This window comes from Meleagris gallopavo, chromosome 4 (genome assembly GCF_905368555.1).
Source record: "Meleagris gallopavo chromosome 4, MGAL_WU_HG_1.1, whole genome shotgun sequence".
NCBI classification, from domain to species: domain Eukaryota; kingdom Metazoa; phylum Chordata; class Aves; order Galliformes; family Phasianidae; genus Meleagris; species Meleagris gallopavo.
Window position 1 is genome coordinate 62,899,941 of NC_139407.1, and position 24,307 is coordinate 62,924,247.

The window sequence follows — 24,307 nt, forward strand, 5'->3', positions numbered from 1 at the left end:
TCTGTGAAGAAAAGAGTCGTAGTGCTGCCCGGTGCTCTGGCCCAGCCTCGCGGCGAAAGGGTGGGCTAGCAGCGGGGCTTCGGCCCTCCTCCCGCCTTCGGCTCAGCAGGAGGAGCGAGTGCGGACTCCTGTCTCGGAACCACGCCGCGCGGCTCCCAGCTGCCAGCCCTTCAGTGCCCTTAAGAGCCTTCGGGACGTTAAGGAAGGCCATAGGGCGCAGGGAGCGGGAGCCGACAGTAAAACCTCTCTGCACTAATGCGGCGCCATCTTGCATTACGGAAGAACCACGATGGCAGGCGCCATTTTGCATCTGAGCGGGAGAGGAGAACGGCCTCGCTATTTTCCGCCTGGGCGCCGCCATTTTAGGTTACGGAAGAATCTCCGCCTTCCCTAAAGCAAACTCATAGGGCGCCGCCATTTTGGTTTACGAACCAGCCTGCGACCCGCAGGGGTCCTCACCCCCTCCCTTCCTCCTCTTAGGCGTCTTCATAAAATGCCTGTGGAGAACCCCCTCTTTTTTCGCTCCGCTCCCAAGATGGCGTCGATGCGGGAGAGCGATACCGGCCTGTGGCTGCACAACAAACTGGGCTCTACGGACGAGCTGTGGGCACCGCCGAGCATCGCCTCGCTGCTCACGGCGTCGGTGATCGACAACATCCGCCTCTGTTTTCACGGCCTCTCCTCGGCCGTCAAGCTGAAGCTGCTGCTGGGGATGCTGCACCTGCCCCGCCGGGCGGTGGATGAGGTGAGCGCCGTGCGGGGCAGTGTGAGGGAAGAAGGAGGGGTGCGGCAGTGCCGGTACCATCTCCTCTACCCGCCTTTTTCTCTTCGTTGTTTTTCGAAGCGTAATCCGCGGGGTCGCTGCCGCCTCGCGCGGCCTGCGGGCGGTTGGAGCCAGCCGTGAGGGAGGGGGCGGCCGCGTCTCAAGGGCAGCTCTGGGCAGGGGAGGCCGAGCCCCGCTTCTCCTCCTCGCCTTCTGGGGAGGGGAGGAAGCGAGGTCCTGTCCCGCAGAGCCGGCCGAGGCCTGGGATGCGGTGTGGGGGCTCGGGTTCCCCTCGATAAAGGAGTGCAGCGCAGGTTTTGCTGCTCTTCTGGGCATCTGGCTGGTACTCGTCTTCTGAAAGCAGTTTAAACCCAAAACCTTTCTCACACCTCCACACGGACCCGTAGTTATGACACAGGTTTCGTGCTTTTGCTGCTGCTTTGGATAAGAGGGCTTTTCGGAGTCTGCTGTTGTTCCAGGATTAGGAGCAGTGGAACGGTTCCGCTGGCCAGGCACAGGGATGTGTGTAGGGCTGCCTCCTTCCCAGTAGTAGTGACTGGCTGCATAGGTGAGCTGAACATCTCACGTTTAGGAAGGACAGCAGCAAGTGCTGAATCTTTGGGAATGAAAGATCTAGTATATGCACTCAGCAGGGTTTTTACTTACCTTCTTGTAGTCAGTTTTCTCCTCAAGCAGAACCTGACACTTCTTGCTTTGTGTTACCTGTCTGAGAACAAATGGTGTTTTCCTTTCCTCCCCTGGCCATTTGGGGTACAGCTGGCACTGTAAGCAGGCTTCATAGGTCCAGAAGAGCTCCTTCACTGGCTCTGGACCATACCTCATCTATAGCTGGCTTGTTCCTACCAAACAGCAGCTGCTGGTGGTTGGTTGGAGCAAGAATGATTGAGTAACATTAAGGTTCTTCTGCCAAGTTGAGGAATTTCCACTTGTGCCATGTGTGACATGGTTTGTAGTCATGATTATGGAGATGGTACGCCTTTAATTACTCAGAGAGATTGTGGAGTCTCCTTCTCTGGAGATATTCAAGACCTGTTTGGATGCTTTCATGTGCAACCTACTGTGCGGAACCTACTTTAGTAAGGGGTTGGACTTCACGATCTCCAGAAGTCCCTTCCAACCACCATGCTTCTGTAATCTGCACCTCAGCTGTGCTTGCACCAGACTCTGGGATAGGACACAGCTGCTTTGACTTTATTTATATGTATGCTAGGCAGGGTCTGGGGAGATAAGCACACAACCAGAATTACATATTAGCTTTTATGTAGTTCTAAGTTGAAAATGCATGAGGTTTGGGGACTACACGTAAGCCCACATAGGCTGTTGTGTATGTGGAAATTACCTGGAGTAGTGTGGAGTAATTGTAAAATTCTTTAAAATGATTCAAATTAAGGAACCTTTACCTGTAAGAGCCTGAAAGAAAAATTCTTCATTTGGAAATCATTCCCATATGTAAAAATGATTTAACTTAACTGTGGAAGTGTTTTATTAGTCCTTTTGGAAAGTCATGTGTATGTTTTCCATGCCATGTGCCAGTCTGTAGATCATCTGTGAGGAGTACTGAGCTGGCATTTGGAAACTGAATAGTGTTAGAAAATATATTGCATCAGATTTCTAAAACTTGGGGCATCATGATAGTGGATGCAGGATATAATAGAGGTGTGTTATGCAACACATTAAATGATATTCCTTTCTCTGAATAATAGGCTGAACTTAGTTTTCTTCTCAAACATCTTTTTTTAAATTATTTTTTTTTATAGTAGCATTTTAACTGGCATAGTGTAACATGGAAACAATTTGGGAACAGACATCTGAGTAAAAAATTGTGTGGGAATCAAGAAAAGTGTGGTATTACTTGGCTTAGAAGGGATTTAATTGGCTACTGGTCCTTTCTAAACCTCTGTGAAGGCTGCAGTCTAGACAAGCAAATCTTCAGTGATCTCTCTTAAAAGCTTGGTCCTTAGCTGAAGTGTTACATTTCTTCTCAAATGTAATATCCTGTAGTTTTACACTATATGTTTTCATTTGCTGCTCCAAATATTGTATACATATTAGTGACTTAATCCTGTGGGATAAGTAATAAACTTGAATTTTTATCATGCTGTGAAACCTCATTACAGCTTATTTGTTCCTGCTGACTAATAAGAATAATTGGCTCCCATTTTCATTTTCGCAGTTAAGTGTTTTGTAGGCAGTTATCAAAAATATCCTTTTCTGCTGCAGTTCTCTGGGCAGAATTTGCAAGCTCTCAAATCTCTCTGCTTCCAAGCTTTTTGCTGCTTTTTTTTTTTTCTAGATTATCATGCTTATTTTGAACAATGCCTAATGCTCACTGCAGTGCTGACCAGAGTTTCAGTAGTGATTTTGGCAGATATTGCTTCTGTTTGGTTTGTCTGTTGCTTTCCTGTTAACTCGATTCACAACGGCAAGGTTTTGTGTTCAGAGTCAGAGTAATGTTAGAGTCAAGTCTGGAATGAGGACTCTATCTCTGCTCTATGAAATACAGTGAAAGGAAGGCACTGCCTGTTCCTGCGATGTTCTGCCCTTTTGTGACAGTAGCTATGGAGAAGAGAGCACAAATCAGGCTTTTCTTTGCTTGCATGAAACAGGAGTCTCCTAACCATGGAAGTGGGAGCTGCGGAATAGTAGCATTAAGGACTAAGCTTTTGCCTCCCTTGTCAGAAGAGGCAGGCAGTTCTTTTTGGCCTATATTTAATGTTCTTTGTTTTTCTGGATGCAGTGGGGTTTATTTTTATCTTATGTTACTCTTGGCCACTTCTATGCTTTTTCATGATTAAAATATAAAACATACTATGATGCTATTTGATCCATCCTAGTTTTGAATTGAGTAGATATTAATACCGTACTTTCCAATGCTTTTAGCTTAATGAAAATGCTCTGTAATATTATGGATACTTATTAAACACCGCCTTCTCTATGGCCCTGGAAGTTTAAAACTTGATCGGCTTTATTAGCCAGTGCACTTGTTTAAAGGTACAGCTACATGCCAATTTAGGCTTAACGGAAAGCAAATTAATGGGGCTGCTTTACAAGAAGTCTTGTTGGAGCTATGACTTTGTGTATTCCTAGTAATATTTTCTTTTTTTTTTTTTTCTCTATACTCATTCCCACAGTGCTGTTTCTATGCTCTTCCTGCGCAGCCATTATTAATCTCCCTTTGTCTCTGTTCCCAGACTTTTTCCATCCTGCCTGATCCTTTCTTCTCATGTTTCTAGTGATGTCCTATGCCAGCAGGCTGAGAAAAGTACTTAAGATCCCTGGGTTTTAGAAGAGAGAAGTGCCAGAACATGTTGCTTCAGATCTTGACGTTCATGCTTAACAAGATGCTGGTTGGAACTGATTGGACTCTTGCTTGACCCAGTGTTGCAATCTTAATTATAAGTTTGAGATTATGGCTGTGCTTGGTAGGAAAAAAGTAGGATTCTTTCTTAGTGAGGTGTACCTCACAAATTCTTAAACTACAGCTTTTTCTCAGCTGTGGGTTCAATAGCAAAGGGGGGAAGCATATATCAAAATCACAATTTGGAGAAAAACCTGGGTCAGAACTCAAATCCAAGCTCACTAAATGCAAGCTTGTACTCAGGTGAGGTCTCACCTGATCTTGCAGTGCTTGTTCATGTGCTTCACTTGCCTGTGTGACAGTGACTGCTGCCGTGAGGCTTTTTGATAGTGTTGGTTGTCCAGTGCCAGACAGACAAGTTGTTCTTCCACTCCTTCCTTGAGGGAACCAAAATTGTGAGGTGCAAGTGCTTAGACAGTATTAAGTGCCTGAGCTGTAACTGCCCTGACTATAGTGTGGGTGCAACTGCTTGACAAGAGCTGTGGTAGGAATGTAAATAATACAGGTTGCATCTCTGTGATTATTTGTTTGCTACAAGGATGAGTTTTTGTGGAGCAGACATGTAGGAGGATACAGGAGAAATCTTTCTTTCAACCATTATCTTTGAGTTTTTGATGGAAGAAATTGTATTCTACACACTTGTCTCTATCTTTGGTATCCAGAGTCCAGCTGGTAAACAAGTTAGAAATAAACCACAGCTTCATCAGTTATCATTGTAGGTTTTGAGGTGTTATGTGTAAAGCAGTGCTGTTGAGAGATGATCATTTTGTGATGAATCAGATCAGTAATTCATTGGCGAGCTTAACGTGAGCCAGAAGGACAAACTACCCTCTGTTTTATACCTGACTAAAATCAGAGGGCAATAAACTTGTGTGACTGAAAGGAATTGGGAAATGTCAGTGTTTGTCTGCCTCTGAGTGCTGAGGTATGGAGGGCAAAAATTTAGCTTTCATTTTCCAGAGTTATGTTAGATTAAGCTTGTGAAATCTTCGTGTGAGGAAAGGTCAGTTCTAAATAAGGGGAAAGAATGGAAGCATTAAGATGAAGAGGAATCTTTCTGCTCATTTTCCTGTGTTCAGAAACAGATAGCCATAGTAATTAGCTACATGTGCCATAGTGGGTTGTGAGAAGTCAAAAGTGAAATGTTTTCCCTATTCTTAATTAAAACTCCTTTAATGCTAATACCATACACACAGAGTATGTCTAAATTACTTTCCATGGCTTTATTGTTATATTGCTTGACAGATGACATGCTACATCTCAGAAATCTCAGTTCTTTGAAGTTAATACTTTAATGCTTACGTAAGAAGAGCAATGAAACAGGAGTTCAGTCTTCATTTTGGGGGTTTAAGCTGGCTATGAATAAAGTAAAACAGCTGATTTAAGAATTCGTAATACACTCAATCAAATCCCAGCTGTGGTCTCTATCTTTTTTCCAATGCTATCACATGTTGGTCAGTAATTTTAAAAAATGATTGTGACAATCTTATTCATTCCTATTACATGTTCTTTCCCATTTTAAAGATAGATGATTGAAAAATATATCCTTGCTGTTGAAGCTTTAGCTAGGTAGAAAACCTTGCTACTTCTGGTAGCAGAGAGCTGGGTGCACAACTTCAATAAGCAGATTTTGTTGAGCAATAGCTTATTAGCATGAAACACAATTCTTGGCCTAACTAAAATTCTGGGGACTTGCTTATGTTGGTGTGATGTAGAAATGGTCTAGCTGCTGTTCTGTAGCACAAAAAGGGGTCCATCTTCATTTAGATGCCTGTTTAAATAACTTGTTTTCTAGTTGAATATTGTTATCACTGACGAAGGTGTGGGTACATAGAGTTGTAAGTGGGCTGTAGAACATACCAAGACAATACCATAAGAATCTGGCTTGTATTTAGTGAAAACTATCTGAGGTGTACAAAGCTTTGATCTGTCGCAGTTCAAAATGTACTTGTTAAATTGACCAAAAGCAACATTAAAAACAAATCTTGGTTCATTCTTTGCTTTGTTCCAGAGTTAATGTTTAACTGTGATGTAGACCCCTTCCCTAGTAGTAAAACATTTTGCATGTTTATCCTAGTGTTTAAGAAATATAAAATTAACCCAACTTCTGCTTGTTTAAAACTGTTTCCAATTGGCTGATTTTCTTTTTCTTTTTTTGTTAGATGAAGGGGGCACTGACTGAAATTGTCCAGCTCGCTACCTTGGATTCAGACCCCTGGGTCTTAATGGTAGCTGATATTTTAAAATCCTTTCCAGATACTGGCTCCCTTAACCTTGATCTTGAAGAACAGAATCCCAATGTTCAAGATATTTTAGGAGAACTTAGAGAAAAAGGTAAGTGTCTGTTGAAAATGACAGAAATATGGGACCTCTTTTCAGGAATAGCCTGCCTCTGCCCAGGCAGTTGAGGTATCTGAGTGGTATTGGTGTTGGGACAAGCTGTATGTCTTCTCTCAACTGCCGCAGTTCATGACCTGGTATATTCCGGAATGGGCAACTGTGATACTTGAGGAATGGTAACCTCTTAAATTATCTTTCCATAAATCATTGGAGCTTGCATGTCAGGTGCCTACGTAATTGTAAAGGGCAACATAGAAGCTAACGTGGTTTCACTGGCTTTGTAGACAGTCTGTATGTGCGGTGTTGGGTAATAGCAGCTCGCCTTATTAATGTGCAGTAACAGTTTAATATACTTCTGTCTTGTATGTTGTTATATTAAATACTGCAGTAAAACTTTTTTTTGCAGTACCTTGTGTGTCTTGGAGCAGCAGCGTTTGTGTTGGGCGCATGAGGTGCCCTCTGTTCAGTCTTCCTTTAGCCAACAAATGGAGGAGTTAGGGGGACTGGTCAAAAGGAGAATTGAGTTGCACATGTCCAACCAGCAAATCTGTTCCTGTTTAGGTGGGTTTGATTTAGCAAACTGTCCAGGAAAAAAACAGACTTGTTGGCATTAGTGGTCAGAAGTGGCTTTGGAGTTAGAACTGCTGTAAGCCAATAACGGAGGGACTCAGACTTGGCTCTATGAACAAATGAGCACGTTCCCTACAAGGATAGGCTGAAAGGGTTGGGGCATTTCTGGAGAAGAGAAGACTCCAAGAAGACCATATAGTGGCCTTCCAGTACTTGAAGGTGGCCTACAGGAAAGCTGGGGAGGGACATTTTATAAGGGCACGTAGTGACAGGACGAAATGAAATGGCTTTAAACTGGAAGAGGGTAGATGTAGACTAGATGTTACGGAGAAATGCTGTATTGTGAGGGTAGTAACACTGTAACAGGTTGTCCAGAGAGCTTTTGGATGCATCCATGGTGGAGATATTTAGTCCCAGGCTGGATAGGGGTTTGAGCAAGCTGGTCTAGTGGGAGGTGTCCCTGCCTGTAGCAGAGGGGCTGGAACTAGATGATCTTACAAGTCCCTTCCAACCCAAACCATTCTGATTCTGTGATCATTTGTACGTTCACAGTTTTGGTTTGGCTTTTCACTCGGTACTTTCCTTTTCATGTTGGGCTGCATATTAGGAAACACTTCTTTACAGAAAGGGTGGTTAAGCACTGGAATAGGCTCCCCAGGGAAGTGGTTGAGTCACTATCCCTGGATGTGTTTAGAAACCATTTGGATGTGGTGCTCAGGGACATGATTTAGCAGAGGGTTATTAGTTAGGGTAGTATGGTTAGGTTGTGGTTGGACTCAATGATCTTTAAGGTCTTTTCCAACCTGAGTGTCTCTATGATTCTATGTGTAGTTTTTGAAAGAAACTGAGGATTTTATCATTTTAATCTATCTTAAAACTGTAGCACACTTAATTCCTGTTGTTTGACTAGGTGTGGTTAATATGGGAGCTTACAAACTTAATGTAGAAAACAAACCCCCTAATAACTGGCTGTGTACTGTTCAGATGAGAACTCAATTACTCATGGTGTTTAAATGAGTTATCTAAACTTCATTAAATACTTATAGAGTCTAGTTGTAGAATGTTTTGCAATATTCTGTCAAAGAGATGCTTATAGCTCTGTGTACTGTGTTAACTCTTTATGCAGTAAGTGAAGGTGAAACATCAGCTATGTTGCCGTTGGAATGCCAGTACTTAAACAAAAATGCCTTGACAACACTAGCGGGGCCACTTACCCCCCCAGTCAAACACTTCCAGCTGAAAAGGAAACCTAAAAGCGCCACTCTCCGAGCTGAACTCTTGCAGAAGTGTAAGTAGTATTAGTATTACAGCCAATTGTAACACTGAATAACAACAGCAAAAGGAAAATTTCTCAGTCTTATTGTGCGGTGTGGAGACATATGCCAAAATCTCTTGCTATAAGAAATGTGACTGCACCCCAACACCCTCTTGACAACATGTGTGGAAGAGCAGGTGCAAGTCATTCTAGCTGTGATTATATTAAGATGCTAATCTTGATTTAAACGTTGTTCAGACTTCAAGGGATACAAAAAGCTGTATCTTTTTAAAGCATAGATATGTTCTCTCAAGTATATTGAAGTCAGCAGTGAAGGCTTGAGGGACAGCTTTGGTTAAAGCTCCTGAAACAATTTAATACGCCATATGTTTCTGCAGTGAGGAGCAAGAGCTGCTAATTAATGCTTCATTTTGCTCAGGATAGCTTTATAAGGGGTGAAAGCCAATAGTTTTCACTAACAAAAGTGAGCATATGTATGCATTTATATATTGGTAGCTAATCTGACTGATCTTAAGTAGTTTCCTGTACCTGCTGCTGTGTTGGAGCAGCTTGATACTTTCTTGCATGTGACCCAAGAGATAGGTGTTAAAAAAGCTGTAAATCTTACATGAAAATGTTACATTTCAGTCTTATGTGGAACTTAAATTATTTCAATCTCTGTTGAATAAATTGTCTTTTATTGTAGCTCTGGCCATCCTGTCAGTTGCAGTTGTACCTGTTTTGCATTTCTCCACTATGTTGTAGCTCACAAATTACTTGTTTTCTTTATAATAGCAATATAGTTCTTGTTGATGTTCATAGTTTTTAGTTAATTACATTTTATTGTTACGTATTAGTTAATAACGTTTTCTATAGGAAACCATGTATTTTTTAGCACAGTCTTTATAATAACTGAAGTTTTGGGTTTTGTTTTCTTTTTGTAGCAACAGAAACTGCTCAACAGCTCAAGAAGACTGCAGGAGTGCCTTTTCATGCCAAGGGCAGGGGACTGGTCAAAAAGATTGATACAACAAGTATGGCTCACTCATATCACTTCCCTGAAAGAAAATCTGATAAAATAGCTTTGAAGACTGAAATTACTGTTTCCTAGAAAAGCTTAATTCATTCTGAAGCAAAAAATATATCCCCTTCTTTGTCTCTTTACTGCTTTTTGAATACTTTTAACAAGTCTTATGAGAAGGAAGGGTGATGTTTTGTTAGATGTCAGTGTATCTGCCATGCTTATTTAGGATGCGTGCAGCTAGATCATGCCTACAGACTTCACTAAGACTTAATTTGCACTAATCCAGGAATAACTTCTGAGTAAGCTGCATCCCTCTGAGAGGGAGCAGAGTGAGTGGATAACAGTTATCTGTGGTCTCAGAACTACTGTGAAGACTGTGAAGTGGGTTGAATCTAACTTGGATTTATATGATTCCCATGGAGAAGGGGAGGGGAAAATAATGGAGATAGCGCGTGGAATAGTTTATGATTACTGCAGAGGATAGTTTGAACACAAGGTATAAGAAAAGTGCAAATCAATCTCAATCACAGAGATTCAAACAGGGATAAGGAATACTCGAGCCAATAAATCATTCTGATGTTCTTAACTACTTCCTAAGTGTTAACTAGCACAGTATTTTAGTGGGAAGGTACACGGTAGCTAAGACTGTTTAGTGTTGTTTCTATTTAACAGATATGAAAAACAAGTACTGCTATTAATGTAAGAGTTTCAACTGTTCACTCAAGTTCCAGAATTGCCTAATTGTTTTTTAATAAGTTTTAGGAGTAGGAAGCAGGTTTGAAATTAGTAACACTTTAAATAACATTATAATTTTTCTGGCAGTCAATATGATGCTGAGATATAAAACTTGAGTATTTTCTTGATGTGATGTTTACAAACTAAAATGTACTTTGTTGATGCATTTAGTATATAGGTTTGAGTACCAGAGTACTTAGCCACAGGTCTGTGCAGGAAATGCAAGGAGCCTAGTTGTAATTTGAACTAAAAATTGTCCCAGTGTAAAAATTGACTGTCAGTTCTGTTGATGTTTGAGTTCTCATTTTTATTTAAGCCTCTGAATAATAAAGCCAGTCTTTAGAGTCAGGTGGTTTCTAGAAATACCAATTATGGGACCAGTTGGTGTTTACAACGCTGAAACTTACACTGGTAAGAATTGTCCTATGCTGAAAATTCTTCAGTAAAACATACAGTGGGATTCAGAGTATCCAGCCTCAAACCAAAATTCTGTTTGACCTAAAATGTAGATTTTCAATCTGTAGGCCATAAGGCTTGAAGACCTGACAAATATGCTTGACTATCTAATTTTTTAGAAGTTGGTGAATGAATGCTGTTTTCAGTGCTTATTTTAAGTGTGATGTCAAGGGATAACAGTGTCAAGTCTGGGCAAACACCATCGTAGGTGTAGTAACATCTATTCACTGAGCATTGTGGCAGCAAGTTCTTTTGTTTGCAGTATGGATCTAAGTTGGATACTTCCTGTGCAGACCGTAGGTCCAGCATTTTAAACCCTTCTGTGAGACAGTAATTCATCATTCCACTGGATTACAAAAGGCTTGAGCTTTGCTGAGCCAATATTGCAGTGTAATATAACTTGCTAAAGAGCATCTTCATCTGAGGCAGTGTCCTACCTTGCAGAATTTTGAAGCTCTATCTTCATTTCTCCAATTTCCAAGGTGTTAGTGCTTTTGTTCCTTTGTGTCTTTAAAGGCGGGAACTGGAGAAGTTGTGATCCTGGATGTAGAAGTTGTAGAATGACAGAATTCCATGAGTTGGATGGGACCCATGAGAATCGTAGAGTCCAACTCCTGCTCCCCGTATCACCACTCCGAATTCAAACCAGATTTCTGAGAGCAGTGTCCAAATGCTTTTTGAACTGTAGCAGGCTTGGAGCTCTGACTGCTTCTCTGGGGAGCTTGTTCCAGTACCAGATTTATGCTTTTATATTCAGAGGTGTGAAGTGTAATAGTCAGTTTTGTGGAGGAACCAAAAATTTAAATTTGGATTGATGTAACTTTAATAAAAGTGGTGATTTGTGGCATTTTTGAAGAACTGGGGTGGCTCCTGTGCTGCTTAGGAACTCTCCAGGTGTGGCTCCCTTCACAGTACATTCTTGCATAGGAGTTGTGTGGTGTTGACTGCCAGCCTCGAGTGGTGGACCCTTGATGAGGGGAGTATCACAAGTACTTCAGCTGTGATGTGCTGCCAGAGCACTCCTGCCTTCTTAACTCTCAGAAGTAGGCAGCTATGTGTTGTGGCTTACAAAGGTCGGTAGCTTGATCATCCTGCAAAAGCTTGCCTTGAATTAAAAGTAAAAAGGGTATTCCACAAATGCACTGTGAATCTTGGTTATTCAAGATGTTCTGCATGTTATGGCATCCACAAATAGGTCTGACTCTGACCCCTTTAGTCCTAACACAGCCTGTGGTGTGTTGAGACTCCTCAGTAAGCACAAACGGTAAGCTCCCTGAAAGGAAGGAAGCTGGTGGGAGCACTGGATAATCTGTTGTAAGAATTGTAACAGCTTTTGGCCAGAGTTCTTGGGTAGATACAGTTTTACCAAGTAGCCAGATCTTGAAGTTTAAAGAGTAACTGAAAGCAGTAGGGTTCAAAACATTCACTCTTAATAGCTTTGTGTGGGTTTGAAGTTTGTTTTTGTAAGTAAGGCAAGCATGAATATATGTAGAAGAGTATATTCCAATAGCAGTGTGCTGATTTCATTACTTCATTTAGAACGTGTAGAAAAATAATGAAGATGAAACTGTAATAAAAGTTACTTAAACTTTGGGATTGCAAACATTAGTGGGGAGTGACTCTCTTTGTTTGAAGGGTAAAATCCAATCTGAAGTTTGAAGAACATTTAGTATTTTGTAGAGAGTTCCATTTTAGACCCTTTTGAAGTTAGGGGGAGTGTTAAGAAGGGGAAAAAGTAAAGACCGCATTGTGTTACTTGTAATTAGTGAAGCTGGTGTTTTAATCATTACTTTTTTTGATCTTACTTAAGCACCACTCAAAGGAATACCAAAACAAGCTCCATTTAGGAGTACTTCAGCACCTAGTGTGTTTAACCCTTCTGGAAACAGAAATCCTATTCCTCCTTCAAGGACACCTCTGCGTAAAGAAAGAGGAGTAAAGGTAGGTGAATTCCTGCTCAATTCTCCTCCCCATTTTAAAATAACTTTTTGCTGCTGTTTTGAATCAAGCATCAGCGTGTTAAAGAAAAAATTAAAGATAGCATTGAGATAGCAACAGCAGTATAAACTTAAACTAAGGTTCTGCACTCTTTTCTTCAGCTTTTAGAATTCTCTGAGCTGGATATGGTAGGTGCTGGCCGTGAAGCAAAGAGAAGAAGAAAGACATTAGGTTAGTATGGAACACTACTTTCAAAGGCTGTTAGGATACATGCAGATATACCAGTTTTATTCTTGATGCATTGAAACTCATCTGCTAAGTTTACAAAAAAAAAAGGGTAAAAACTTAATAATTGTTGGGTTGTTCATAAAATTGGATATGAAGATTACTGTGTATTCATTATTGTAACCCTTCAGCATATGCTTCTTAAGCATGGTCTAGCAGACTCTTTGAAAACGTGATTTGTTTTTAGGTCCCTGTTTAAATCAAATTCAGTATTTAAGCGTATTTCCTTGAACTAACTTTTGTTTTTATGTAATAGATACAGAAGTGGTGGAAAAGCAAGCCAAAGAAGAAACGGTAGTAGAAAATGCTACTCCAGATTATGCTGCTGGCCTTGTGTCTACACAGGTAAAAACAGAGCATCAGAGGAAAAAATCCTACCACACAATCAAATGACAGAGATGAGAAAACCACGATGCATGTTGTTCTAAAACACTTAAACACTGTAATGATATTGTTCTAAGTTGTTGAAACAGACTTCAAATGTGTTTTTTTTTTTTTTTAAAGAAAAACCATCACCGTTACATCATTATTTCAAAATTGCACTGTACTATCTTTGAACAATATTTAAAAAAAAAAGCCAGGATCAGGGTGAAGTTCATTGCTATAAGTTATATGATAAGGTATGGCATTTATGCAATTGAGAACTACCACCTTTTGTCAGAAGTAGGGGACAAGGAGGTTCCCCGAATCTAGAGAAATTGTTATTTTCAGGAGCATCTGCAAGTTTCACTGTGCATACTTTGTGATTCTAGTGAAACAATGTCAAGAAACACAGTGAGGCATGGAGGGATGTCTTAGGAGGGATAACTTGTAGCTAAACAAGAAAGAAATCTTCAAAAATTCATCTGTCTTCTGGCTTGAAAAAAGAACCTCTATGCTAGTACTATTCTGGGGCTCTCTTTTCCATTTTCCTTTGTAATCGTGTGAAAATGTTGCTTAACTTAGAAGGCAGCTTCTTCTGAGGTCTCACATATGTCTGTAACGAGGCTAAGCCAGCCCCATTATTACTGAAAGGGAAGGAGAAATACAAGGAACTGATTTCTATCAAGAAATAGCTTATCTCTTCCTAAAACCCATGAAGTTCAGAAGTGGCCACTCTCTCTCAGTAGAGAGTCTTTATGAAATGTGCACGATATTGTGCTCTAAGTACAAAACAGTTGATTTCTTTTGCTTGATCCAGGATGGTATCCGTGTCCTACATTGGTGATGATTGCCTGTTTGAATGGAGACAGTCTCACTTAAGCTGTTATCTCTGGTTAGGCCTTCTGCATGCTGATGTCCCAGAGGCCTTCTTTGCACTCTTTCTGTAGGTACTTTACCAGACATAACACTTCATGTTTTACAGAAACTTGGCTCACTGAACAATGAGCCAGCGCTACCTTCTACAAGCTATTTACCTGCTACTCCCAGTGTGGTGCCATCTTCCTCATACATCCCAAGTTCTGAAACACAGCCAGGTAAGTAAGAAAGACACTTCTTTTTTTTCTATTGGGACTTTATACTTCTGATCAATTTGGTTTTGCTGGCTGACTTCTTTTATTTACCGACCTACTGTTCTTCAACTCTGGAACTCTTGGCAATCTAAAAACCCACTGCAGGAATCTGGCCTTTAGGTTAAATGACCTAAACATCTGTGCTTAAGAAACAAATAAAGAAAATGCTGATTTTTTTCTTAAGAATTAAAAATGGCTAACTGTTTTGCTTACTGAATTTTGTAGGTTTTTTTCTGTTCCTATTATAGGAAACACAGCATATATTTTTAATTTCCAAAGAAACACTAGGGAGATTTATATTTATTTATATATGTATTTATATAAATAAATCTTAGAGCATATGCTCAATATACACACACCCATCTCCATGCACTTAAAGAAACATAATTGCTTTCAAGTGTCAGATATGTTCTTAGAAACAAGTACTATTTACTTTGACACATGCATTCTTTTCTACTTTCCTTTTACGTTTTTATAATAGCTGAGTTCCTGCATATTTTAAGGGGGGGAAAAAAACACAGCCTTTTGAAGAAATCCTTTTTCTTCCACCCTTTAATACACTGGCCTTTAATTTCCCTTTCCTGCTGCATGTGCAGTCTTACAGGAGCATATCAGCTTGCACTAACAAATGTACGTGACTGGGATTCATTACCAGAGCTTGTAGTTAACAGAGAACCAGCACTGCAGTTTGTGTTATTTTTGTTCTTACTTGTTAAATGTTACTGTAGCTTTTCCCTGTATGAGCTGTGGCGTGTTGGTCCCTGTAGCAAAAGTCATACTGAAAAACTAATCACTTAACTTGGCTCTGAAACAGTTCAGAATCTCTCTGAAGGTCTGTGCAAATCTCTCTGACAGTAAATTGGCATCTCTGGAAGGAATGCAGCCAAAAGCACATCAGTGTTGTCAGCAGCTAGTATTATTTTCCAGAGCATTGGCAGTGTATTCCACATCAGAAAAAGCCTAGTTTAAAATTCTCTATTGTCTTTGTCTTTTTTTTTTTTTTTCCTAACTTTCCTTACTTTCATAAAGACTTGTTAATTTGGTTTCTTGTAATCTGAGGTTGCGTAATTAAGATGTACGTTACTTTATGCAAGTTGATTCTGACACGGGGTGAAGCTGGTAATAAAAGTGGAGATTTGTACAGAATGAATGGGTAGTTAGTATCTTACTGGCTAAGAGCCATATTGCTAAAGCCAGTGCTGTATCCATGCCTAGACAAATGAGAGTAGTGGAACCTTCCCGTACTCTAAAACTTCGTCTGAAAGGCATCAGCTGAATTGTGATCTGTATCTGCCTTTTTAGTTTGTTGTGAACTCAGATGAGTATAGTTAGTTTAAATTTCATGAGACATGTAAAAGGTACTTAAGTAGCTGTACCTGTGTCAAAGAGCTGCAAGAGAATGTAAGTAGTTGGAACGTGCACTGGCTGGCTGTTGTCTGCTGGATAATGTGGTAACTTGTGATATACCTTACCTCTAGCTGCAGTCAGCTTTGGAACAGGAGCTTGCTTGGATGGCTGAATACAGGCAAATAAATCAACTTCCCAATATTGTGAGGGTCTTAGCTCTCTTAGCAATTAGTGTTTAAATGAATTATTTTGGGGACTGATTTTAATTTTATCTGTGCAAATATTTGTGTATTTTCAGTATTTGTTACTGTCTGAGACTGCACTAGGTTTAAAAAAAAAAAAAATTGCTACACAGGAATCAAAACCACTGTATGACAAACTTTGTGGGGTCAGCATACAGATGTTGTAGCAACATATGTTAAAAAGTAGATCAATTTAAGTTTAACTTATGCCCATTAAAGATGAAATCTGCTTCTAAATGTGGTGTAATCCATATTGGAAATCTCTTTACTGTCTAATTGATCAAGGTGATGAACTGGGGAGAGAGCACTAGCTCTTCATGTTTTCAGATGGGTGTTAGATGGCGTAGAGTCATTATGATAAACAGAAGAATTGGAAATTTTAGATCCTTTTAAAATCCACTGGTGATGCTGAGCCTTGTTTGTGGGTTATACTTTTAATTACTCTGTTTTTTGCAGCTGGCTCTGCACGAGAGGCCTTGCAGACTAACAGACAGACTGAAGAGCCTGCAGCTCCAAATGCTACCACAACTCTCCCTGCGCAATTCAAGCAAAGAACTCCCATGTACAACAGTAACTCGAATCCACCTGCAACTACACCTACCTCACCCCTCACACCTACCACACCTCCTGCCATTTCCCCTGCAGCACAAGCACCACAAGTGGCCCCTCAAACTCAGCAGCAGCCACCACCGAAAAAAAGCCTCTCTCTTACAGTAAGTAACAAATAAATTGTTTTTAGCTGATGCTTTTGATGTTGGTTGGAAAAGCAAATTTTTATTTTCGATCTTACTTAAAAATTTGACAATATAACCGAGGCTGCTTGTTTGCAACCAAAGATAAAGAAAATATTCATGTGGCTTCATTAGCATTGCTGTTTGAAATGTTAATCACAACTTTTTATTTGTGCAGTGTTACTGTTAGAGTAAGATGTCTTTATTTCCTGCTGTTCACTACATAAAACAATGTGTTCCTTGTTGCAAAGAATTTTGGGAGAAAGGCATAGTTCCAGCAGTGCCTTTAGCCTTGCTTATAGCATAAGCCACTAGAAGAGGTTGTGTTGTTGCACTAGTAGGAATGAAGGTATCAATAGAATAAAGGCAAAACTCTTGATTTCTTTTCCTGCCTCTCCCTCCCCCTTACTACCCCCTCCTCCTCCAATCTGTTATCAGTTTTTAAAAGCCTGGCAGTGTAGAGGTAAATAAATAACACTTACCCTGAAGCTTCTTACTGTTCCTATGTTTGTATGTTACGCGCATGCTTGGAATGAGTCAGGTAACCAATCTGAGATGTAACTCTCTCTGAAGACTTCACAAAGCACCTCTGTAAGCCTGGCTTGCAAGATCTGAACCTTAAGAAGCTGACTTTTCAGTAGCTTTGCTTAATTTGAAAAGAAGAATCTTCCCATTGAAACTACTGCAAGTCTGCATGTTTTAGAACATAGAGGCACTTTTTTTTTTTTAACTAAGGTCATAACACAATATGGAATGGAAATAGCAGGTGTCTTAACATGTTTCTGTAACTGTTCAAAGTGCCTACTTTTTCAGTGTAAGTTTCAGAATTGTCACTGCTGCAAGTGTTAGATGTAAGCATTAAGGATAAAAAGCTTTGAGGTTAAGGTGTTTATTTTATGTTTTTCTGCTGGAATTCATATTTGTTGTATCTGTTACAGAGGGAGCAAATGTATGCTGCACAGGAAATGTTCAAGACTGCAAACAAAGTTACAAGGCCAGAAAAGGCTCTTATACTTGGATTCATGGCAGGATCCAGAGGTATGTATTGAAATTAAATTTTTTTTGCTTTTCAACCTCCAGTCTGAAACACAGCATAGCATTTCTGAGTGTGCACATGTGAATGCACATCTCCTGCTTGACCTTCACTCAGGGTGTGCTAGAATCTAGTTTACTCTGGACTGGGATTATTTTAATGAATTAAAGTTTTGGCTACCTAGAAGTAATTTTTTAGTCTTTTTCTCATAAAAATAGAATCATCTCAGAGCAGCCACTGAGCACAAAACAGAACTGAACCAAGCGTATGCAATACTGCTTAGTAGTTGAGGAGGCACAAGCCTATCCATCTGGTACAGTGAACAGAATGTCTACAAGACAGAATGCAAATTCTCCCATGACAAGTTGATGTACAAACTGTGTAATACAGAGCCTCTTCACTAGCTCTGGAACATCAGAAATGCAGCAGCTGTTTTCTACTACTTCAGGTGTAGATGCTGAAAATCATAGGGAGATGAGCTGTTGTCTTGGTCTTGTTGTATATTGCCCTTGATAGACCAAGACTGTCTACTCAGCTGTCTACTAAATGTAATATGAGAAGGAGCCTAAGAGTCTTTAAGTGAACTTTATCATCTGCACTGGCTCTGCTTTCTAGGTTGATATTTGAAGGCTCTTGTCACAGGAGTGCTGGAGTCTAAATGTGACTTATGCATTTGGATTAGTGCAGTACATCATTCAAGATAGCCAGGATAGAGTTACTATGATGATCCCAGGGCTTCACAAAAGAAAGTTTTGTGTTTATTATGTTCGTGGGTGCTCTTACTACTAAATACCACTTCAGAACACTGTAGCAGGGTGTACTTTAATACCTACGTTTACCTCACATCACAAAAAATATCAATATTATTTTGATAGTGTGCATGTGTTTTCTATATATGTGAATTTTTACATATGTGAATATACATAAGTAAATAATATAAATTCCTAACTAGTAATGTCAATACTTCTTGAAAGTTGGATAAATAACTGTCAATTAGGATATTCCTGATTTTCCTGACTGTCAGTTCCAATATTTGGATGTGTAACATTTGGTACGTGCCTGGTTCCATTCCAGCACCTTATAGATTAGTAATTTCAATGAATCTGTTAACGCTTCCACAGCTACTAAAAACTATTGAGTTCTTTAAGATATGAAATGTATCTCAAATAGAGCAAGTTTGGTAGGTTCAAGCTTAGCAAATCCAAAACTTAAAGTTCTCGAGGCAGACAGAAGAGGCATATTGCCATGCTTCCCCTGCACTGACTCATTTTTGTTCTTCCAATTATTTTCCTTTGATGTTTATCTTTTGAGGTTTGGTTTTGTTATAAGAGAAATAAAGTCCATGATGTATGGAGTGAAGAAGGTTTGTGGCCACATGGTGTAGAGATAAACCCAGAACAAATAGAAAATACTGAGGTTTTTTTTCAGTGTAAGGTTTTGAATTTCCATCAAGTACTCTTCACTTTTTCATAATGCTGAAATGTTTAACTTGTTTCTGTTTTTGTTTCCACAGAGAATCCTTGCCAAGAGCAAGGTGACATCATTCAGATTAAACTTAGTGAGCATACAGAAGATTTACCAAAGGCGGATGGCACTGGCAGCACCACTATGTTGGTTGATACTGTCTTTGAAATGAACTATGCTACTGGTGAATGGACCAGATTCAAGAAATACAAACCTATTACTAATGTTTCTTAAGAGTTGCAGCGACAGCAGACTGGACCAAATCAAGCTTAGAGTCAACCAGCTCATAGAGTATGTCAACTGTACAAAATGGCATTCATGTGTACATTTATTACCCTCCAGCGTAGAAGCTGTGGCTCTTCAACCTAACTGGGCTCAGTGAATGCAGAAGAAGATGGTGTTGAATTTACTTTTTTCCTTTTTTTATTATCTGGAAAAGGTGATCTTAGGGAGGAAGTGGTTGGTGGTTTTTTTATTCTTGTTTTTTTTTTTTTTTTTTAATGCAATTTAAGATGCTGGAAGAGGAGAGGAGATCACAACTGAAAGATTAAAAATGGGAGCAGTTTACTTCTGAGTACCTGAAGAGAAGGCTACTGCACAGTCATTCACAGTTTACCATTTAAACAAGGGCACAGATCTTTATTTTTTAAAGAATCTATTTTCTTTGACTACATGGGTTCCATGAGCACATGGAAGCACCACATGGGTGCTTTATTTTGTAATTCAGTTGCAGTATGACTAAATACTGCAGGTGATACATACCTAGTGTCTAATGGTACCCACTGTATCTTCAGCTCATTTATTCTTGAGGCATAGGATGGGATTGAGTATCTTTAATTTGCTATATTGTCTATGTCCATACACAGCATGAGTTAACCTATGTTTGGCATTACTTTAGATCAGGACAAACTGAATATCATAGTTTTCTGATGGAAAAAATAGCAAAACCGGGGAAAAAATTGAAAGGAAGCAGTGGGCTGCTGCTGTGTGGAAATTATAGCTCTTTGCCATGTCATTTTTAGGGTAAAAGCTTATCAGTGGCAATTGCATGCCAAGTCCTTCAAACAGCGTGGGAGGAAACAAGGCTAGAACATATCAGGACTGATTGCAGCATTTTTTTTTTTTTTTTTAAATGGCCCTGGAGATGGTTGATGCATCTCTGAATAAGATGATTAGGAGGTGGTGGTAAAGTATGTTTGGTTGGGCAGTCATAAGGTGCTTGATTACTTTATCCAAAAAGATCAGAATGAGTATAGCTGTGGTTCTTACCTGTGTAATTATCAGTATAATCATTAACGTGGCTGCAGTTATTCTGGCATATAAATGTGCCTTAGATGTATCTCCTCCTTGGAAGCACATTTTGATCTTTGTAACACCACTAGTTTCACCTGTCCTTAAATGTTCAAGTATAGCTTGCGTTTATTGAAAGGGATTATGTACATAGTTCAGGATTCATTGTTGGAGCCTTGTTTGCATTCTTCGAGGGAGACTTGGTTTTAATGTCTGGTTTCTGCCAGTGCTTGTGTGTAGAGCTGTGCTTAGTTGGGAATGGTGCTTGGAAGGAAGGCGTACAACATAGAGCAGTGCAGTGGGTTTTCTGCTGCTGAGAGGGTACCTTAGGCTGACTGGAGGTTCATGTTAAAGTGGAACTCGTAGGACAAAATGAGGCTTTTCTCTTCTTCTTCTTCTTCCTAGTTTTTTTTTTTTTTTTTTGAAAAGAAGGCAGACCAAATCCCTTCAGTACACGTAACATAATAAGATGTTTAGGTAATTGTTTAGGATATTTTGTATTAGAAAATTTTTATTGCATTTTTATTTTTAGTTTCTCAAACTAATTATCTAACTGAAGAGGGAAAGCGTAAGTGACAAGAGAATCTGTATTTACAGCATTTTAAAATGTGACCAAAATTATAGATTCCTTTCTTTTATTTGAGCAAATATACAGAATGTTCTAGCTCCTGTAGTGGGCAGGTCATTTAATGGCATCTGCTAACATTACGGAGTGTTGTGCATGTTTTAGTGTGAACATTAGGCTCCACATTTAACCATCACACTGGGGGCTCTCCTCCACATCTTATTAGCCTGTTTCAGAAGCAATGCAGATTGTGATTCTGATAGTGTGTTTTTTCCTGTAAGCAGCTAGAAACCAGCCTGACAAGTGAGGATTAGTAGTGGGCTTTAGTTTTTAGAATGAGTTCAGTAAAAATGCATTTTCATGGCTGTAATTTATTTGATTATATCTTACACAGTAAGGGCTTAATAGTAGAATACAAAAGTATTCATCTTTAAAAGTAAAGGTTTAAAAGAAAGTAACATTCCTTTTCTTGTCTGCATTCAGATTTTTAAAGGTTGTTTTTTTTGCAATGACCATTTTCCTTTAAACATGTATAATAGTTGTCTTAAATGTTCCTACTTGCTAGATAAGCTGCAAATACCAAATATAATTTTAGAATAAAATAAAATAAAAATTTTTAGAAAACTGGCTGACTTGAGGGGCATGTACTGTTACTGTAAACTGCTCATTCGAGATCCTGTGCAGTTTGGTAGTGAGAAGCAGCTGCTGCGTGATGACTGAGCTTTCTTGAGATCAGTGGAGATGCTTCAGTAACCCTGTTGTCTGCACAAGTCTGTATTTCAGACCTGTGGTGCTGGGATGGAAGCAGCTGTCCCTTCTCTTCAAGAAGTCATTGTAGAATGAATTTGAGTCATCTAAATGCAGGTAGTGTTGGAAGCCTACCATACTTCTACCAGATCTTATTTGCTGTGTAACAAAGTTGATCTGCAGGCCTGCTTGAAGTCATGCCCAATATACTGAAATTTTAAGCAGAAGCATAGTGTATTTTTAATTCTGTTAGGTTATTAGGATGAGACAGCGCTGCAAAATAATTTATTTTTAAAAGCGACTTTATGACACTCAACACTATAGCATTACTGCAAGTTGATTTGTGAATCTTGAAAGGTTTCCTAAATGCCTAAAGAAAGGGAAGATTTTCCAGCATTATGGTAAGAAGTGAAACTACATGGAGCTCTTTGTTCCGGAGAAAATGTAGTGTGCCAGGCAATTTGGACAGGGCAACACCAACATCTAAATTCCAGTGTAATGGAATTGCTGCATACAGAACGCTCTGGCCTTGGAACTTGATATTTTTTATCTTAAATATTCAGTCACTTGGCTGTTAGCTGGATTCTATACAGTGATGCTTGGTGTGTGCTGCAAAGCTAAATAAAAACTGTTGCTGACTCCAGAATGATTTGCTGGTTACTAACCAAATGACCACAGGAATAGTCCCGGGTTTTCTTAGTTGTGCGTTCTTTCCCTTTGCCTGAGCGTGAAGCTTTAGGAAACAGCAAGCCCAAACTTCCTAAGTGTGTTACTGGACCCCAGCAAGGAAGAATGTCCCATTTTCTCTTGTCTTTGCTTGTAAAGAAGCACCTGTGAGCATGTCAGGGCACAAAATGAACACAGTGTGGCTTGTAGCAATGAAAGTGGCTTTTTTTTTTTTTTTGTTAACCTGTCCTGTCCAAGTTTGTTAGGTGGGGGATGGAAAGAACACATACACACATACCCAGGCTTCTTAAGAACTTGCCCTACAAAGTTCTGGGTTTCTTCAGGCTCCATTTTCTTCATGAGTGAGGACTTGAAAGTGAAATGAATTTAATGAAGGTGAGCCCAAGGATGTTGAGCAAGAGTACTGATTACAGATTCCTTCCTCCTCCTTTTTCCTGCTCTAGTGCTCTGTAGTTCTCTCCATATGATGCTATTGAGACTTTGTGTGGTTAACACTCTTGTGTTGGGCCAGTGTGTTCTGTGGGTTAACTTCATTTTCCACTGGTAGCTTTGCTGGTTTATCTTTCAGTTAAATGCCATAGGATGCTGGATGCAATGGGGGGGGAAACTTTTGGTGGTTGCTCAATACCTCTGTGTGAAATTGGTAATATCACTAAATGATGTCTAAGTGCAAACTGTTGTCTAGATAGAAGCTTGAAACTTTGACATCATACAGTTTAAGAGTGAATCACATTCTCATAGTGTAATCTGACTGGAAAAGACTAAAAAATGTTAAGCCAGAGCCCTCTGGGAATCTGGTGCCTTTAACAAGAAATGTCATTTTGTGAAATGTTACATCTATTGCATAGTCTGTATGTTTTCTATTGTTTTTTTTTTTTTGTACAGTTGTAAATTCAAAATATTCTGTCTTTGGGTACGTATTTTCAGTGTAATACAGTATGTATAATAAAAATTTAGATTTTCTATGGAAGCAAACAATTTTTTTAATAGTTACATTACGTGCATCCATTCTAAATGTATCACATGGAAATGTCAGCTTTGCAATACATCTCCAGAAGCAATGCTGACATGCTCTAGTTTTGGTGGTTAGGATAGTTGTGAGGAGGAGGTGTTAGCAAAATACCTGCTTCTGCTTTCTGGGCTGATTCAACAAAAGCTGGCTACCCCCGGGCGATAAGCCTCTGCAATGTGTGGATGTGCATATTCTTCAGTGCTCAAACCACAGCCTAGGCCTGGTGGATCGAGGAAGGTACACAGTGCGTGGTTGGCCCACGTGGCATGAAGTGTGGAATAAGCCTTGTTTGCTGTCTGCCTCCTGCGGCTGAGTTACAACAACGGCCGCTTCTCTCAGTCCTGGAGTGCTGTGGAAGACTTCTGTGGTTTGTTTTTGTCTTTACGCTCACAGACTGCAGTCTGGTTTATTCTGTGATAAACATGAAGGCTGACTTCTTGATGCTGAGCGATACAGACGTGTGGCTGGCCTCATCCCAGCTTTCTTATGTTGGAGCCTTGTGACATGGCTCTGTTATGCTTGCCTGCACTTGTGTGGTGCCAGGCATAGTCTGAGGTTTTTTTTTCTGTCAGATCGACCTTATCAAATAGCCGGCAAGCAAATTCTGTTCCAGGTCAACTGCTCTGTTAAAACACTTGCGACAAAGATTTGAGAGTGGATTGGGATGCACATTTCACTTATGTCATAGAGCATTTGTTCTGTGAAAGATTCTTGGCATCCATGTGAGTGACTCACTAATACATTTTGCATGAATAAGGATGTGCCAGGCTGCCTTGTCTTCCTGAGAATGGCCTATTCAGAATTGGGCTCATCTATTTTTAGTGATCTCTGTCACTAGACATTTTGGACAGCATAGCTGGCTCAGGCAAACAGAGCTTTTATTACATGCTTAGGATTCTGTTCTAATACCAGGTTTCACGGCTGACCAAACACTGACCTTTTTAAGACCCG

The 24,307-nt window shown here is 39.9% G+C and overlaps 2 protein-coding genes across 2 annotated transcripts in view; one reads left to right on the top strand and one right to left on the bottom strand.

Annotated features, from left to right (window-relative positions):
* Positions 1-1,581, bottom strand: part of NICOL1 (NELL2 interacting cell ontogeny regulator 1) — a 35,506-nt gene extending 33,925 nt beyond the window's left edge. Inside the window, exon 1 of the mRNA XM_085223612.1 lies at positions 1,430-1,581. The gene's annotated coding sequence lies outside the window, so the exon portion shown is untranslated. The remainder of the gene's footprint in view (positions 1-1,429) is intronic.
* NELFA (negative elongation factor complex member A) lies at positions 112-23,307 on the top strand. The gene is made up of 11 exons (XM_010710449.4): positions 112-745; positions 6,305-6,476; positions 8,179-8,340; positions 9,252-9,341; positions 12,333-12,463; positions 12,622-12,691; positions 13,002-13,090; positions 14,091-14,202; positions 16,284-16,540; positions 17,497-17,596; positions 19,105-23,307. Exons 1-11 carry the CDS (start codon positions 494-496, stop codon positions 19,287-19,289), a joined length of 1,620 nt encoding a protein of 539 aa, XP_010708751.1. The 5' UTR covers positions 112-493; the 3' UTR covers positions 19,290-23,307.
* Positions 23,308-24,307: the final 1,000 nt, after the last annotated feature.

What these genes read in the sequence shown, in the direction of transcription:
- NELFA (XM_010710449.4), top strand. Translation starts at nt 494, where the DNA reads ATGCCTGTGGAGAACCCCCTCTTTTTTCGCTCCGCTCCCAAGATGGCG. An exon ending in AGGAGAACTTAGAGAAAAAG is followed by an intron (nt 6,477 to 8,178) that starts GTAAGTGTCTGT and finishes CTCTTTATGCAG; the next exon opens with TAAGTGAAGGTGAAACATCA. An exon ending in GAGAAGAAGAAAGACATTAG is followed by an intron (nt 12,692 to 13,001) that starts GTTAGTATGGAA and finishes TTTATGTAATAG; the next exon opens with ATACAGAAGTGGTGGAAAAG.